Source organism: Papaver somniferum, chromosome 1 (genome assembly GCF_003573695.1).
Source record: "Papaver somniferum cultivar HN1 chromosome 1, ASM357369v1, whole genome shotgun sequence".
NCBI lineage: Eukaryota > Viridiplantae > Streptophyta > Magnoliopsida > Ranunculales > Papaveraceae > Papaver > Papaver somniferum.
The window spans coordinates 229,414,638-229,431,380 of NC_039358.1; the positions used below are offsets into that span (position 1 = coordinate 229,414,638).

At 38.1% G+C, this 16,743-nt stretch overlaps 1 protein-coding gene across 1 annotated transcript; it reads left to right on the forward strand.

Annotated features, from left to right (window-relative positions):
- Positions 1-5,176: 5,176 nt before the first annotated feature.
- On the forward strand, positions 5,177-7,289 carry LOC113318422 (vacuolar iron transporter 1-like). The gene is made up of 4 exons (XM_026566595.1): positions 5,177-5,614; positions 5,809-5,894; positions 6,458-6,572; positions 6,803-7,289. The coding sequence occupies exons 1-4, from the start codon at positions 5,394-5,396 to the stop codon at positions 7,101-7,103; spliced, it is 723 nt and encodes a 240-aa protein (XP_026422380.1). The 5' UTR covers positions 5,177-5,393; the 3' UTR covers positions 7,104-7,289.
- Positions 7,290-16,743: the final 9,454 nt, after the last annotated feature.

Genomic DNA, 16,743 nt, shown 5'->3' on the forward strand with positions numbered 1-16,743 from the left:
TTAAAAGCGTACGCTTTACGCTTCGCTTCAATTTTTCTGAGAAACGCTCTGAAGCGTACCTATGAAACATGTAGTCAATGACTTTGACCAAAATCAAAAACGCAAAATGGTCAAACTTCAAGAAATAATGTTCTAAAACTTAAAAAACAACAGTGGAATTCAAACCTATCACCTCATGTGTCGTATGTGAATGCTCAACCACTGTTCTACATGGTTATTTTGGATAATATTTGGTCATATTTTATATTTATAAATATTTTCATACTTATTTATAATATATCAAATTTTATATTTTACGATTCACCGCCAACCATAAAGCGCCATTTCACGTTTCAACCTGCACCTCGCTCCTCAAAAATAGAAAACGAGTCACGCTTCAGTGCTCCACTTCACACTTTCAATACCTCGATCCAAACACCCTATAACCGTAATGGCCACTTAAATTTTTCCTAGCAATGAATGTAATTCACACCAAACCTATCGGCATGCTCCAAAACCAGAAAGTACATTACTGGCACTACTTGTATGCTAATCCAAATTTGGGCATTTTGCATTAAGATAGTAACTCACTTCTGTAGATTCCTAAACCAGAAAATGCCCAACTAATATTCCCTGTTCTAAACCAAATTTGGCATTTCCTTCCTTGGCCGGTACTGTAAAAAGCTATATTGGGATTTGCTATCATTCTTAATTAGATCCTTGTCTATCTGTAATAAACCATCTTTTAATATAATTATCAGATCTGATCTATAATCATATTTATTTAATCACCAATCTTTTTCAGCCATGGACTAAGATGGCAACATCATTTACATATGTTCCAAAACATCCACACCTAATATGCCATATTTTGTACTGCTTTTTTGTACTAAAGTACGCTTTAAGCGCGTGGCTTACACACTTAGTCAATTCATGCAATAATGATGGTGGTCTAAGAGCAACTGCAGTGGTGCGATCAAAACCAAAGATCAAAGATCAAAAAAAAGACCAAAATTTGGGTTTAGTCCGTGGTGTAACGCAACGGTACATGATTAAAATTTCGTCAGGCGGACTTTAAAAGTCCGCCCCATCCTTTGTAAATTTTAACAGGCGGACTTTAAAAGTCCGCCTCACTAAAATTCCATCAGGCGGACTTTAAAAGTCCGCCCCATTCTTTGTAAATTTTAACAGGCGGACTTTAAAAGTCCGCCTCATTCTTTTTTTTTTTTATTTAATTAAAATTTCATCGGGCGTAATTTAAATCTCCGCCCGTTAACAAGCGTACTTTAAATTTACGCCCAGCAACAAGCGTACTTTAAATTTACGCCCGACTATATTAGAATTTGGGATTTGGTCGCGACCATATTTGGTCTGGAATTTGATCTTTGGTCCAAATTTGATCTTTACTCCGTCCCACTGTGTTACGATCTCATCCCATAAATTTGGTTATACTCGCCCACTGTGGATGCTCTAAGATGGCCCCCAAAAACAAAAACTTCACAACTAACTATTCCTTAGAGCATCCACAGTGGCGAGTATAACCAAAAATTTGGGATGAGATCGTAACGCAGTGGGACGGAGTAAAGATTAAATCCCAGCCAAAGATCAAATCCCAGATCATATTTGGTCGCGACCAAATACCAAATCCTAATATAGTCGGGCGTAAATTTAAAGTACGCTTGTTGCTGGGCGGACACCCAACCATCCGCCCGTTCACTTACTCATCAGGCGGGCACCAAACCATCCGCCCCATTCAAAATGAAATTCATCAGGCGGACACCCAATCATCCGTCCGTTCACATTTCGTCAGGCGGACACCAAACCATCCGCCCCATTCAAAATGAAATTCATCAGGCGGACACCCAACCATCCGCCCGTTCACTTACTCATCAGGCGGACACCAAACCATCCGCCCCATTCAAATTTCGGGCGTAAACCAATTTTACGCCCCATTCAAGCGTACACCAAATTTACGCCCGTTTTCGTGCGGTGATTAATTTTACGCGCGACCAAATTTGGTCTTCTCCCCATAACGTCACAGTACAGATTAAACTCATATTTAGTCTTTTTTTTTGGTCTTTGATCTTTGAGTTTAGTCGTACCATTGCAGTCGCTCTTAGATATGGACGATTTGTTAGGGACCATGGTTTTTGAGGGGACCATGATTTTTTTAAGTCACCTTCCCTATAGTTATAAGGGTGTTTTAAAACATTGAAATGACTAACCTACCATTAACCTAATTTAATTTAAAACCAACCCAATAACCACCTATATATATATATGTATAACCACCACCACCTCCTTCCACCACCACCTTCCACCATTGCCGATTACCACCACCACCATCTCCGATTATCACCACCACCAACCACCGATTACCACCACCACCATCGCCCACCACCGCCGATTACCACCACCACCTCCTCCGATTATCACCACCACCAACCACCGATTACCACCACCACCAGCAACCACCACCACCACTATATATATATATATAGCTTAATTTAAAACATTAACAAAGATATTCTCACAAACCCATTACTTGTCGTTCGTTTTTGGTTGAATAAATGAGAAGTAATCATTAAAATGAGTTGAAAATGGAAGTTGCAGAGAGGTTTAATAGAGGGTTTTTTTCAGAGAAAAGTTCGGTTATCACGAATTAATTTTTTCATAATCGAACTCAGAGTTCGGTTCATTCGCAAAAACATACGTTTAGCCGAACTCCTTGTATTAGAACAACACAAGTTCATAAGTTCGGTTCCTTCGCAAAATAAGGATATCACCGAACTTTAGTTTACGAAAATAATGAGAAGTCCACAAGTTCGGTTCGTTCGCAGAAATATTAAGTTTTCTTTGTAACCGAACTCTACCTTTGAAACTTCGTAATCGAACTCTACCTAATTCGCCAAGAAATAAATTTCGTAGTAACCGAACGTTTGCCTAATTGCAAATATGCATATATAAGCCCAGTTCGGTTGATTCGCAAAATATGTTGAAGTTTGCGAACCAACCGAACTTCTAACACTAGGTTACTTTTAACCTGCAGTTCGGTTGGAAACTTGGTTGCGTTGAAGTTTGCGAACTAACCGAACACACAAAACCTCCATTAACGAGCGAGTTCGGTAACCTGCGTGTTTGGAAAACGTAACCGAACTACACTTTCAGGTGTGTTCGGTTACATGTTCTTGACATATGGTAACCGAACTGGCCCAAATCTACATAAAAAATTTCATTTTTTTTTTTGAAAGTTTGGAGCAATTCAACCAACATTATCTAAGTTTGAAGCATACCTGGGTACCCAAATACCTTCTTCCGGTTGTGGTTGGTAAAATCCATCGTTTTTCATGTTTTCCTTCTTCATCTTCTCTAACTTTACTCTCTCAATAATTCTACTTCTTTAAAAAAAAAACATCTGATTTTTTAATCTCACTAATTATCTTTAACTTAATCATCTCACTAATCATTATACTAACTATTATTAACACTAACTAATCATCACCCAAAATTAATCAGGAGGGTAATTTAGATATTAATATAAATATGTAGATAAGGGGTAACCTAGATGTACTTCTAATGTCTTTACGCAAAATAAAACCATTGTCCCCAAAAAAACCATGTTCCCCAAAAAATCGTTCTTATATATGTACATCGATGGGCCATAGTTTACAATTTTTTCTTATATTGTTGGCATGGACCAGAAGATGAACTACTTGTCGGTGCGAAGATTCGAATATGTGACCTCAATTATGAGAATCAATCAATTTGACTAACATATTCTTAAAATATTGTTGGCATGTATGAAAAGTTGAATTTCTGACCTCAAATATGAGAATCATTCGATTTGGGTAACCCAAATTGGTTAATGGAACTACACATTTGAATCTTTTCTACATAAGGCCACCTTATGAAAAGGGGTGGAGCATAACCAGGCTTCCCCTGGCTGGAGCCACCTCCACAGATCCTATGACATCTTTTTTCGTTACCTAACTCAAGTTGCACCATAAAAACTGTGGGAACATTATGGTCAAGCTCAGGATAGGGAAGGTTTTGGTTCCTCCACTACTTATGATCAACATTTAATCATGTTGTGACATATCATACTGTAAATTTAATCACGGAGTCTATCAATTTGGCTAACCCATTGCTATAATATTGTTGGCATGGACCGCACAACATGAATTTAGTTAACGGAACTTTGGGATCATAATTGGCTAACGCATTGCCTGTATGAAGATTCGAATCCCCGATCTTAGTCAACTATGAGAATCAAAAAAAAAAAAAAAGTTAGCGGAGCCATGATTTGAACCTTTTCTACACGAGGCCACTTTATGCTCGACATTTAATCATATGTCCCCCTAATGGCGGTACCTCGACACGTCTTCGAATTACAAAAAGTGCACCACAATGATATAATTCCATATCTTAATAGGGTCACATATTGTGGACATTATGTTACCATTCACGTATTTCATTTATAATTTTTTTATGAAATTTAAGAGGAGTTTTTACAAAATCTCCTAACAAATCGGTGTGGCTATAGCATGTTTTTTCTTTTGTTGAATCGGTTTTTGGATTTGACTCGACCTCTAACTCATCCCAAGTCAGATGTCAGACTGTTTGTTTTGCTTTTTGAGTTAGATTTGACTCGCGATCTGAGTCAGGTGATAAAATACCCTTTATTCGTGGAAACAAATCACTAACTCGTATTTTTGAGCCAAATGAGTCAGATTTGACTCAAAAAACAAACACATTGAGTCATATCCAGATGAATCAGATGATTTCGATCAGATTCAGGCGAGTCAGACCCAGACGAGTCAGTTGAGTTGGGAGAAAACAAACAATGTGTTAATCTCAGAAATTACACCCAGAACGGGTCGTGGTATTTTTATTTTTTCTAAAACATGAGAGGGATTCCCACCTGTATGAATCTATATAAGACCTCTTCCAAATTCAAGAGCTGAGAATCTCGGTCCACTGACCCCAAATACGAAAGTTAGGTTTCTGGGAAACTGGGCTAATCTCGGATGGTTGTCCTAATACGTTGAAAATTATGTTACCACTGTGTGTTAGATGGTCATATTATGTTGACACTCCCACGTACAAACAGTTCGAGTGCCCCAGAGCTTGAAAGGGTATTGGTGTCACGTCAAACACAAAGACCCAAAAGTAGAAAAACAAAAACCCTACTGCTCTCCCACTCACAAGTACTCAGAACAGAGACCAAGACAACGAAACAACCGTGGAAGCTTGTTACTCCCTTTTCATCATCAATACTCTGCAATCACATGTGATTGGGTTATAAATTCATTGAGACGCAGTGATCAGTCCATCAAAAGGGTCTACAGATGCACTGAGATATACAGAGATATACTGAGAGGGTTTATCATTCATATCTCAATTCCTTCCAATCAATGGCAGAAACAACTAAAGAGAAGTTATTGAATAACCATACCGAGAAACATTTTACTGCCGGTGCAATTGTGAGAGATGTGATTATTGGTGTTTCCGACGGTCTTACTGTTCCATTTGCTCTTGCTGCTGGTCTCTCCGGTGCTAATGTCGGTTCTTCCATTATTGTTACTGCTGGTCTTGCTGAAGTTGCCGCAGGGGCTATATCCATGGGTCTTGGAGGGTAATCATGATTTTGATTCTATTTATATAAAAATTGAATTTTTAAACTTTCTGAATCTTTACCATTTGAGTGGCATCTGCATTTTCTTTATGCGTATCCAGTGATATGTTTTAGAAATTAACCCATGAATTTTATCCAATTTCCAATCAATGGGTGTTGAATTTTAATGGGTATTATGTTATTTATGAACACAGGTATCTTGCAGCCAAAAGCGAAGAGGATCATTACTATAGGGAGCTGAAGAGAGAACAAGAGGAGATCATCAATGTCCCTGATACAGGTCTTTGAACTTTTGTTAAATTGACTCATTGTTGTTTGGATCACTTCGGATTTGCATGGAAAGCATCGAACTTGTATTTTTTTTTTGTTTGAAACTTCTTTGGGATTCAAATCGGACAAAATGGGGTTCAACACCCAACTTTGTAATGTTGCAAGATGCCACTTACTTACATTTTTGACGCATTAGGCGTTCGTTTGGGAAGAATTCAAAAATAAACTAGATAGAAATGATGTCTGTTTTTTGCATTTCAAGGTACTTAAGAGGATAAGTAAAAATTCTAGTCTGTTTGTTGATCTTAATATGGTCATAGGCCCTGGATGCAGCCTCCAGCCTCATTACGGGTTGAAACTTTTCATGGTTTTAGTCTTTTCAGTTTATATGGTTTAGCAAACACGTCCAATTAGAAGTGTAAGTTGCAGCTTTTAAGTTGTTTTTTCTGCTTCCGGTGTTACTTTAGTCCAGATGGTTGTACGGACGGTAGACATTCACTGCTATGTTATTGATTCATCATGTCACATTTCAGTAAAAGGATGGTGAAATAACTCATTTGTTTCGAATTTCAGAGGCTGCTGAGTGTGAAGAAATTCTAGCAGAGTACGACCTACAGCCACATGAATATGCACCCCTGATTAATGCTCTTCGGCAGAAACCCCAGGCATGGCTGGAATTTATGATGAAGTAAGTTTGTTATCTCTAAGCATAGTATGATATGTGATAGTATGAAACTCAAGGTTTCCGTGAGCCAATATTTACAAATTACGGATAGTAGTCTTAAGGTGACTTTTTTACTGCCAATTTATCCGACAGTAATTTTTTGACGGGACAAAATACTTGTGTTTACTAGCATTACCCTTTGGGCTATGTTTATACACTTCCCGCTGTTTAAATTTTTTGACTTATTTTTACAGGTTTGAACTGGGACTAGAGAAGCCTGATCCAAAAAGAGCATTAGAGAGTGCATTTACGATTGCATTCGCTTACATTCTAGGTGGATTAGTACCTCTCTCTCCATACATATTCATCCCTGACGCTATGAAAGCTATGCTAACCTCAGTGGGAGTTACGTTAATTGCATTACTGTTCTTTGGCTATGTTAAGGGTCGCTTCACCGGAAACCGACCTATCAGAAGTGCTTTGGAGACGGCTCTAATTGGAACTATTGCCTCCGCTGCAGCTTATGGAATAGCTAAGCTTGTACAAGCAAAATAAGCTAAAAAGAAGATTCAAACCGCCAAAACCTGAATTCCACTAATCCTTTTTCTTTTTCTACATTTTCTCATCCTTTTGAATTTTCCATTTAAGACTGTATTTCAGCTTCATTTTCATTTTCTGCTATCAATTGTGTAATGTTATCTCGTGTTCCACTTTAAATGGAATCGTCTTTTGTCGTCTGCTTAATTTCATCCGCAGAATTATAGTTCTGAGAGTGTCTGTCACATACAGTAGGGCATCCTCCAAAAAAGCAGTGGTGCAGCGAGAATATTCGCGCACCAAGTGCAAAGGTATGGTATCTTGCCATAAAACAGAGAAAATTAAACAGGGGAAACTTGGGACTTGGTTTTCAGATCAGCATCTCCAGCTGAGATGTGCACGCCCACGCCTTTCAATTAAAAAGTTGTTCCTTCGCTACATTTTTACTCTTGTTCAAAAGGAAACCATAAACGTCATCCTCACCTTGTATGTGGTGGTGGGGAGACCTGCTCAGTGCTCTGTACGCCCTAGACAGTAAAAGCTGGTCCAGTCTCTCAAACGCTGGGTCACTGAATTCAAGATTAGATGCTCAAAATTCCCTTAGTGGTCGAGTTTGTTAAAAAAGTGGCAATAAAGTTTGCCAAAAGTGTTTGAAAATTGGTCCAGAACTTTGTTCATTGATTGTATCGGTCCTATAAACAAGCAAAAATTCACGAGTTCCGAGTAAACAGTAAATACAGACAGGTCTGGGATGCTGATGTTATTGGAATTTGGACCTTCTATTGGCGGGATCCCTCTACGTTTATAAAGACAGTAAAGTAAAATAGCTTCGGCAATCTAAAAATCGGAAATATCATTCGTTAAGCACAAAGTCAAAGTCCTTAATGGCAGATATGCTCAAAACTGACACTTTGTGTGTAGTTTTCGGTACTTCAGTGTGACCAACAGAAAACGAATACACTAACCAGTTGGTCTGGATTCCGGAGTGGCGCAAGTGTATTAGAGGTTCATAGTTGTTTGGGCAAGATCTAAAAGGACTGATTCAGGTAAGCGGAAAAAAGATATTCAGGCCTGGGCCAGAGGCTTTGATCAAGTCCAATAACTAGGCAAATTTCTTTTAGAATGATTTTTTGGAGACCACTCAAATTTTTACCAGGTTTATGAAGTCAAAATGAAACCCCTTATCTATAAATTTATGGTAATGGCTGAAATGTCCTTGTTCTTATTTTTATATTTTTTTTTTCATTTTTTTCATTTTCATTTTATTTGTTATCCATTTTTTTATTATTTATTTCATTTCTTTAAAAAGGATTTTATTAATCTATTAGAGGTTCGTACAAAATTTTGGTTTGTAGCCTAGCAACAAGCTGCGACCAACACCCTTTTGATTAGCAACTCATAATCTGTAAAAGAGAAACCTATCTACACCACTACTAGCATCATTACTAACTAAACGATTCTTCAATCTCTTAAAAAAACATAAAGTATCATCGCTAAGCTCATCCAAGGTAGAGAAAGCTAGAACACCCAAACCATAACCGTGTAAGACACATTTATCCAAATATTTAGTACATTTATGCAATACATCATTTGAAACAGCTTGGCCCGAAATAAAAGCACGGATGCCTTCCCCTGTGAAGAGTGAGACTCTGTGACATCCATAAAAACATCTTCGCCATTTTCCCAATTATGAACAAGAATATCTGCGAGGCACAAATCTCTATTATCATCTGACAAGATCCCAAGGTCCACTTATTTACGAACAGGTACGCCAACTTTGTAACAGATGTCAGCAATTACATTACGTACAAGGTCATGTCGAAACTTGAGCCCAACATCTTTGGAACAATGGAGTGCGTGATCACCAAAAATATTCATAGGTCTATTGCAACTTGAATATAAGCTACCTTCGACGAACACAGGAATACCAAGGAGGTAACAAAATACGGATCTAAATTGTCTCGACCCAAGTCATTGATTCAGCCCACTAATGGGTACAACCAAAAGATAATCTTTTGCATGCTTAACTCGATTGCATTTCCACAGAATGGAATCTCTTGCAGACATAGAAAATTGGATGGGGATTTGCTTCTTGACTGCGTCAAAATAATTAATTGCCAGGGAGTGCATAGAAGGGGGAGCAATATCATCAATGCAATAACTAGAAGGTAGTCCACATACCTGAATGAAATTCTGAAGAGACAACTGATAAGCAGATCCTTTAACTGATGAGAATAAGCTACAGAGTATCACCTTTTGGACAGAAACGGTCATGACTCTGGGAGGCAAGATGATACGGCACAGCGGAAACGACTTGAAAAAAATTGACACGCGGAGAATCCACTCCGGTAAATAAGACCCAAAGATGATAATCAACTTCAATCCATGAAAAAAGTGACGAATAAACGATCAAGATGATCAATCTCTCAAAGAGAAATGAACATGGTATTAACCAAACAATAGTTTTAATAGACGAGCTAATCCAAGATAATTACAATGATAAATAAAATGTCTATTTATAGCCTCCAAATATTAAACCTAGAAATCTAGAGCATTCCTAAAGAATATATTATTCTCATAAAACAGGATATATCCAACAAAGAAATTAATTATCCTAATAATAAAATACCAAAACTAACAAATATCCAAGATTTAGCCAAATCTTGAAATATATGAGACTTGCCAAAAATACGTCTTGTATCACAAGATAGCAGTAAGTACGAGTTTCTGCCATAGTATAAATGCCGGGACCGCCCTCCTTGAAAGGGAGTGTAGCTAATCGCTGTTGCAAACGCCCAAAACCAGCACCATCTCTTGTGACCAAAAGTCTCAAATACTGAAATAAATGACCATCAAAAAGTTAAGTGGCTGGTTGAAGTATTGCAGGGTTGGTAGTTTGCATTGCAAATATAATCTGGACACACCGGTGCAATTGCGAAGTAATAACATTTCACTTTGAGGGTCTTTGAGTTTCACGATGGCAGACATTAGCTGGATGGTCTTGTGTACCATGCTCAACATCATATCACTGATAAAATTCATGTTCAGACTCACTGGTCCTCCCAAAAGTTTAATACCATTAATAGGTCTACCAATATCCCGAGGGAAAACATCTTCAACAATACTTCTGGAATCAATGGACAGCCAAAAGACCTCCGTTTTCTTTATATTAAGATGTAAACCGCTATCTGGCCTTCGGTTTCTATATATGATGCTCAAAGCTTTGCCCACTCAAGTGTGTTACAGTAATTGTGCCATCATCAAGGTACCATGCGTGCAAATCAAGTTTGCAACGAGCCCCAATAGTTTTCACAATGGGATGAAAAGTCAAGGTAAACAACAAAGGACCGAGTGAGTCCCCATGTTGAACACCAAGTGCTGATGACAAAATATAATGATCATAATACATTTTGGTAGGCATACTATAGCAAAACTCAACCCAAGGTGAAATACTTGGACAATGAAGAGGAACTTCCTTAATGAAAAGTGACCGACATACCATATTGAAGGAGTTAGAGAAGTCAATAAGCATCATTGACATCTTGTCTGAATGGACTTTCATTTCCATCAAGCTATTTACAGTGTGTAAAATACTCTCACCCTCAACCGGCACACCAACACCAAATTGATGATCTCCCATATAGGATGTCATGTCCTTACCAATGGATAAAGCTGCTACTTTAGAAACCAGCCGACGCCAAATAGTACCAACCGCAATGGGCCTGATCCAACCACCCGTCTTCAATAATGGTGTTAGGGGTGCACTGACAATGAACTCACCTAACTGATGAGTGCTAAAAAGTGCATATTTCTATATATTTTTCTTGGCATTTAACTCATCTTTTGTGCGTTAATTCTACATTTTATCCCATATTCTGTATTTTCATTGTTTTCAAGAATAAATATTTTTATTAATTAATTTTGCATTTTTATGTAATAAATAAAGTTAGATGAATTGCGGAGCGGAAAAGAGAAAAAAAGTAGTGAAAAGTCGGGAGGAATTACACAAGGAAGCCGCGAAGAATGTTGTGCGCAAGACCAAAAGGCTAGAACTGGGCTTGAAGAGGAAGAATTTTCCTTAAAGAAGATATGGGCTTGGCATACCCAAGGCCCAAAACCCTCACCCAAATCCATTTCCTATATCCATACCCGTTTCCCTTTCTAGCCGTCAGATTGGATCATCTCAGCATCTTACGGTCGCAGCATCGCCAGTCATCAAAGTCTGAAGCTCCTGTCTAACACTACAGCACCTAACTCCATCTTGAGCCGTCAGTTTCGTTGTATCTGGCATCTGACGGTCGATACCATCCTCTTCACTTGTAGCCGTTAGATCAATCTATCATTTCCGCATCCCATGGCTCAGCTTTGCGAATCATCGAGACTTGATGCATCCGCTCAACACCCAAACACCTAACACCTAAACCCGCAAAACAAACGCACCCTTCTTCCCAAAACCATCGACTCCGTCTTCTCCATTCCGTCTGCAGAGAAAACTCTGCCACCACCATCACCTCCACTGCCCCTTCTCAACCACCACAACTCCCACCAAAAGCCATCATGGCTTCTAACAACCACAACCCATCATCACTACCACGTCCTACATCTTCCTCAACAACTAATTTCATCTATTTTCACGCCACTGAACCCTAGGTGTGAAGTTGGTGAAATAGGTTGATGAGCTAGAAGTAATTGGAGCAGGACATGGAGCGGGAAGAGAAATAGAAGGATGGGTCGACGTGATGGAGCAGTTATTTCATCGAATTAGGTAAGATTTGGTAAACCCTAATTTTACTGTTTTTTTTTTGGGAATTTGGGGATTTTGTTTGTAAACCCTAATTTAAGCTTGTAACTATAAATAGGGATGTGTGAGTGTTGTAGAAGGCATGCCTGGATTAGCCAGAGCACCACCTTAGAGGCCTGGACTAGCCAGTGCTCTCTACTGTTACTTCTTGTTTAATTTCAAGTTCAGTAATTTCAATTGTATTTGTTCACCATGTCTAGTATGTTCTAATTACTCTTGCTAGGGTGTAGATGAAACCCTTAGTCATATGTTGAGAAAATTTCTGTTCAATTTAATGTTCTTATGATGTTCACTGTTGTAGGATGATTACTAGCTAAAGCATTCAAATGCACTTGTGATGAGTTGTACTGTGAGAAGACAGTTCATGTTAGGAGTGAATTAGATAACATAGCTAGAATTATTATCCATTTTATCCTGTTAGGGATGATAGTTAGCTAAATTGATCAAATGAACCTGTGATAGGATGTACTGTAAGAAAACAGTTTATGCTAGGGGTGAGTTAGTGAGAATGGTTGGCATATTATCCATTTTATCCTTCCCTGGAAAGGAACAAGAACATAAGTTGAATAGGTATTGCCTTAGCTTAGGATTATTAGGTGGATTCAAATGCCCTAGTGCTTTTATTCACTGTCACTAGAAATAGTCAGGAAACTTAGAAATCAGTATAAAGATTTAGAAAACAACACCAGCTCCCTCCTTGTCCCTGTGGACTTCCCCTTATTTGCTCACTCACTACTTTAGATCCTGTATACTTGCAGGTTTAGGTTAAAACATAGTTTTAGGACTCATTCCTTGAGCTACCAAGTTTTTGGCGCCGCTGCCGGGGACTCGGTGACGGCGCATATGTTGTATTTCTTTCCTTGCATCATTTGCTGTTTACATTGCATTCTTGCTGTTCGCATCTTCATCTTAGCTTATTTTGCATCATTGTAACCTTGTAAATATTAGTTACATCTTGCATTTGGTCTTTGCATTGGCATAAACTGCATACCAACCATTTTTTTTTCTTGACATATTGCATCTGTTCATATTAGTTTAGCTGCATTCTGCACTCTGCAATTCTGCATTGTTCAATAGTCATCTGCTTTCTTAGCTTCTTGTCATTCTGCATATTAACCTGAAACTGCAACTGCCTTCTCACTTTGATTGCCAACTGCACTGCACATCTGTAGCTGTAACCAACACTTTTGTTCTACCATTTCCCCTGCCACTTAACCTGCTTACTGAACTAGAACTGAACTCATAATTTGAGTGTTCAGGTAGCTGGTGCAAAGAGAAAAGAGGCAAGATGATACGGTCATGACTCTGGGAGGCAAGATGATACGGCACAGCGGAAACGACTTGAAAACAATTGACACGCGGAGAATCCACTCCGGTAAATAAGACCCAAAGATGATAATCAACTTCAATCCATGAGAAAAGTGACGAATAAACGATCAAGATGATCAATCTCTCAAAGAGAAATGAACATGGTATTAACCAAACAATAGTTTTAATAGACGAGCTAATCCAAGCTAATTACAATGATAAATAAAATGGCTATTTATAGCCTCCAAACATTAAACCTAGAAATCTAGAGCATTCCTAAAGAATATATTATTCTCATAAAACAGGATATATCCAACAAAGAAACTAATTATCCTAATAATAAAATACAAAAACTAACAAATATCCAAGAGCCAAATCTTGAAATATATGAGACTTGCCAAAAATACGTCTTGTATCACAAGATATCAGTAAGTACGAGTTTCTGCCATAGTATAAATGCCGGGACCGCCCTCCTTGAAAGGGAGTGTAGCTAATCGCTGTTGCAAACGCCCAAAACCAGCACCATCTCTTGTGACCAAAAGTCTCAAATACTGAAATAAATGACCATCAAAAAGTTAAGTGGCTGGTTGAAGTATTGCAGGGTTGGTAGTTTGCATTGAAAATATAATCTGGACATACCGGTGCAATTGCGAAGTAATAACATTTCACTTTGAGGGTCTTTGAGTTTCACGATGGCAGACATTAGCTGGATGGTCTTGTGTACCATGCTCAACATCATATCACTGATAAAATTCATGTTCAGACTCACTGGTCCCCCCAAAAGTTTAATACCATTAATAGGTCTACCAATATCCCGAGGGAAAACATCTTCAACAATACTTCTGGAATCAATGGACAGCCAAAAGACCTCCGTTTTCTTTATATTAAGATGTAAACCGCTACCTGGCCTTCGGTTTCTATATATGATTCTCAAAGCTTTGGCCACTCAAGTGTGTTACAGTAATTGTGCCATCATCAAGGTACCATGCGTGCAAATCAAGTTTGCAACGAGCCCCAATAGTTTTCACAATGGGATGAAAAGTCAAGGTAAACAACAAAGGACCGAGTGGGTCCCCTTGTTGAACACCAAGTGCTGATGACAAAATATAATGATCATAATACATTTTGGTAGGCCTACTATAGCAAAACTCAACCCAAGGTGAAATACTTGGAAAATGAAGAGGAACTTCCTTAATGAAAAGTGACCGACATACCATATTGAAGGAGTTAGAAAAGTCAATAAGCATCATTGACATCTTGTCTGAATGGACTTTCATTTCCAGCAAGCTATTTATAGTGTGTAAAATACTCTCACCCTCAACCGGCACACCAACACCAAATTTATGATCTCCCATATAGGATGTCATGTCCTTACCAATGGATAAAGCTGCTACTTTAGAAACCAGCCGACGCCAAATAGTACCAACCGCAATGGGCCTGATCCAACCACCCGTCTTCAATAATGGTGTTAGGGGTGCACTGACAATGAACTCACCTAACTGATGAGTGCTAAAAAGTGCATATTTCTATATATTTTTCTTGGCATTTAACTCATCTTTTGTGCGTTAATTCTACATTTTATCCCATATTCTGTATTTTCATTGTTTTCAAGAATAAATATTTTTATTAATTAATTTTGCATTTTTATGTAATAAATAAAGTTAGATGAATTGCGGAGCGGAAAAGAGCAAAAAAGTAGTGAAAAGTCGGGAGGAATTACACAAGGAAGCCGCGAAGAATGTTGTGCGCAAGACCAAAAGGCTAGAACTGGGCTTGAAGAGGAAGAATTTTCCTTAAAGAAGATATGGGCTTGGCATACCCAAGGCCCAAAACCCTCACCCAAATCCATTTCCTATATCCATACCCGTTTCCCTTTCTAGCCGTCAGATTGGATCATCTCAGCATCTTACGGTCGCAGCATCGCCAGTCATCAAAGTCTGAAGCTCCTGTCTAACACTACAGCACCTAACTCCATCTTGAGCCGTCAGTTTCGTTGTATCAGGCATCTGACGGTCGATACCATCCTCTTCACTTGTAGCCGTTAGATCAATCTATCATTTCCGCATCCCACGGCTCAGCTTTGCGAATCATCGAGACTTGATGCATCCTCTCAACACCCAAACACCTAACACATATACCCGCAAAACAAACGCACCTATATCGTAATCATATCAGTATCAAACAAGTAGATATGCTACACCAATACCTAATACGACAAACCATATGCTTTTTAGTAAAATTTTTTGAAAATTTCTCCAGTAATTTTTTTTTGGATATTATGTTTTAAGTTTGTTTGTGTCAAAGATATTATTTCGTATTAGTATGATAAATAATTGTTAGTAGTTTTACTTTGTTACCAAGGATTATATTTCTCATTTATTAGATTTTAATTAGTTTTATTCTCTTGTTTTTTTTTATGTTATTTGCTACCACTTATATAAATATGGATATTTCCGAATTGAACGTTATACCGATTGAGAGAAACCGTGCCTCTGATGCCAATTTTATTATGGTATCAGATCCGGGCTAGATCCAACCAGATCCACTACAAATCTAGTTTCTTTATCAAGGTTTTTGATCTGACGTTATTTTTTATTTGGTTGTTTTGTTAAATCATGTCCCCGTCAACCTTTGTTGTCCTTTTATGGGATTTCTTGGTTGCTTTACATTTCACATATCAAGTTGTCAAAGTTTGTTACTGTTGAGAGGTAAAGATGATATAGGTCCTGCACATCCTAGGCACAACAATGACTACAATTTTTCCTAGAATAATATGAGAGAGAGCTTGCTGTATATTGTAATATATTCCTCTTTTTATAGATTTTTCCAAAAATACCTTGTTCTCATGATATTATGCCACATGTCATTAGAACCTTCTTAGTTACTATTGTTGCCACCTTCCCTAATATAGCCCCTAGTTTCTTATTAATCTCTCATTATCCTTGATGTTCCATGTACATACCCTATTAGACTTGGGCTTTAGTCCCCAGGTCTCCATTTTTTAAAGGGCATACCCTATCTTTTGGGAACTCCCTAGACTTGGGGGTCAAACTTTAGAATCCCTACTGATGTGATGGATTCTCTTAGTCCTACCGTCTCAACTCGTTCGGTTTTGGGTGGATCTTCTGCCCAGGTGGCACTTCAACCAGATTCTCCTACAGGTAACTTCTCAATCTTTACCTTGCACGTATTCCGATGTTTAATTCGTGTCGTCCTTTTTTTTAGGTTCTTCCAGCGACTCTGATTCATCTTCCGTCTCTTTTTCTTCTCACTCGAAGCCTCGCGAGCTTTGTTTTATTAATTAACAAAACAAACAGGACCATTAAACCAGTCCTTTTAGCTTATTCTTGGATATTGGAAAGATTGGTCTGGATTTGAATATACCGGTGGAGTTGGAAAATTTATATTAACGGAAATATTATGAGGTTGATGGAACTGTCTTAAGTTGATTCATAAAAACCATGTAAGGATTCCGATCTTGAATCAGAACTATCAATATAACTTTAACCTTTTCCAAAAAAGAAAAATAAAACTAATAAAATTGTACTA

Excerpts from the sequence above, each read along its gene's own strand:
- LOC113318422 (XM_026566595.1), top strand. The coding sequence starts at position 5,394 with ATGGCAGAAACAACTAAAGAGAAGTTATTGAATAACCATACCGAGAAA. Across the intron at positions 5,895-6,457 it reads CATCAATGTCCCTGATACAG|AGGCTGCTGAGTGTGAAGAA; the intron begins GTCTTTGAACTT and ends TTCGAATTTCAG. Across the intron at positions 6,573-6,802 it reads TGGCTGGAATTTATGATGAA|GTTTGAACTGGGACTAGAGA; the intron begins GTAAGTTTGTTA and ends TTATTTTTACAG.